Genomic DNA, 1,698 nt, shown 5'->3' on the forward strand with positions numbered 1-1,698 from the left:
CATCTTTAGTTAACATTTTAGTGGTATTAATAACTTTATTAATATTTACCACCAATCTTTGATTTTTGATAATAACCAAGCTACCCTAGTAGATTGTCAACAAAAGGGGATTCAAACACAGATAAGATTGAAGAGAAAGCAATGAAGATGATGATGGTGTGATATGAAGAAGAAGAGAGGAGGGACATCAGTGTCCAACAGAGACTGAGAGTTAGAGGAGAGGAGGGACAAACTGAATGTCAGAAAGAGATAAATCAAATGTATGATCAAACGTTCTGGTCAGGAGCTGCCAGAGCTGCAGCTCCTCCTTTCCTCCTCTCACTGTCTGATGGAGGTTGATGACGGAGCAGAGCTCTGCTTTCCACAACTCCTCAACGCCTCCTGCAGGAAGCCGACACTTCCTTGGTCCGAAGCTGTATTTTTGTCGTCCATCTCTCTGCTCACTGTGGCTCTCAACCTGCTTGTCATCATCTCAGTCTCCCACTTCAGGCAGAGATCAATTTCTCAGCAGAGCCTTCACTTATGAAGTTTTAGATATGATAAATGTACTTTAGGCTAGTATTGTTTCTATTTATTGACAAATCTTGGATACTGTATGTAAATTATGCTTTCCTCTTTCCCTCCAGGCAGCTCCACACACCCACAAACATCCTCCTCCTCTCTCTGGCTGTCTCAGACTTTCTCGTGGGCCTCCTGCTGATGCCGGGAGATTTCCTCCGAAAAACAGTCTGCTGGTTTCTTAGTGACCTCATGTGTTCTCTGTATATTTATGTATCGTACATTATTCCCTTTGCCTCAATAGGAGACATGGTGCTCATATCAGTTGACCGATATGTTGCTATTTGTGACCCTCTGCATTATAACACCAGAATCACTGAGAAAAGAGTTAAACTCTGTGTTTGTTTGTGTTGGTTCTGTTCTGTTTTCTACAGCAGTTTCTTTGTAAAAGATGACCTGACTCAACCAGGCAGGTATAATTCCTGCTACGGAGAGTGTGTGGTTGTTGTTGACCCCATTGCTGAAGCAGTTAACCTTGTCATGACCTTTATTGTTCCAGTTTCTATCATCATAGTTCTGTATATGAGAGTATTTGTAGTGGCTGTGTCTCAGGCTCGTGCCATGCGCTCTCACATTACAGCTGTCACACTCCAATGTTCAGTGACTCTAACAGCGAAGAAATCTGAGCTGAAAGCAGCCAGGACTCTTGGTGTTCTTGTAGTTGTGTTTCTAATATGTTTATTCCCATATTATGGTGTGACTCTTGCAGGGGGCAGCTTAATTAATATCTCATCTGTAAACTTTGTGATATATCTGTGTTATTTTAACTCGTGTCTAAACCCTGTGATTTATGCCATGTTCTACCCCTGGTTTAGAAAATCAGTTAAACTCATTGTTACTCTTCAGATTCTGCAGGCTGGCTCCTGTGAAGCTAAAATATAGTAGAGAGACTGTGGTGTGATTGAAATAAGATCGGCTCTACAAGTTTTCAATGAATTCAAAATCCAAAAGTGGAAGAGAAATTTATTTCTTCTCTGTCTTTAAAAAGTTTATACACAGTATATTTATGTATTAACCAGTAGGTAGAAAACTAAACCATTTTTGTACCTAACCCCTATAACCCCCAAATGTGACAGAGGATGTGGGACTAGTCTGTGCGAGGAGAAATTGGAACAGCATTCATGTACAAAATGACTGTTA

General features: G+C 40.8%; 1 protein-coding gene across 1 annotated transcript; it reads left to right on the top strand.

Annotated features, from left to right (window-relative positions):
• Nucleotides 1-328: 328 nt before the first annotated feature.
• On the top strand, nucleotides 329-1,440 carry LOC123966468 (trace amine-associated receptor 8a-like). Its single transcript, XM_046042625.1, has 2 exons — nucleotides 329-489; nucleotides 627-1,440. The coding sequence occupies exons 1-2, from the start codon at nucleotides 329-331 to the stop codon at nucleotides 1,438-1,440; spliced, it is 975 nt and encodes a 324-aa protein (XP_045898581.1).
• Nucleotides 1,441-1,698: the final 258 nt, after the last annotated feature.

The sequence above is a fragment of the Micropterus dolomieu genome, unplaced genomic scaffold, assembly GCF_021292245.1.
Source record: "Micropterus dolomieu isolate WLL.071019.BEF.003 ecotype Adirondacks unplaced genomic scaffold, ASM2129224v1 contig_13489, whole genome shotgun sequence".
Lineage (NCBI taxonomy): Eukaryota > Metazoa > Chordata > Actinopteri > Centrarchiformes > Centrarchidae > Micropterus > Micropterus dolomieu.

Coding starts and splice junctions, on each gene's coding strand:
- LOC123966468 (XM_046042625.1), top strand. CDS start 329: ATGGAGGTTGATGACGGAGCAGAGCTCTGCTTTCCACAACTCCTCAAC. Junction 490..626: donor ATCTCAGTCTCCCACTTCAG/GCAGAGATCAAT, acceptor CTTTCCCTCCAG/GCAGCTCCACACACCCACAA.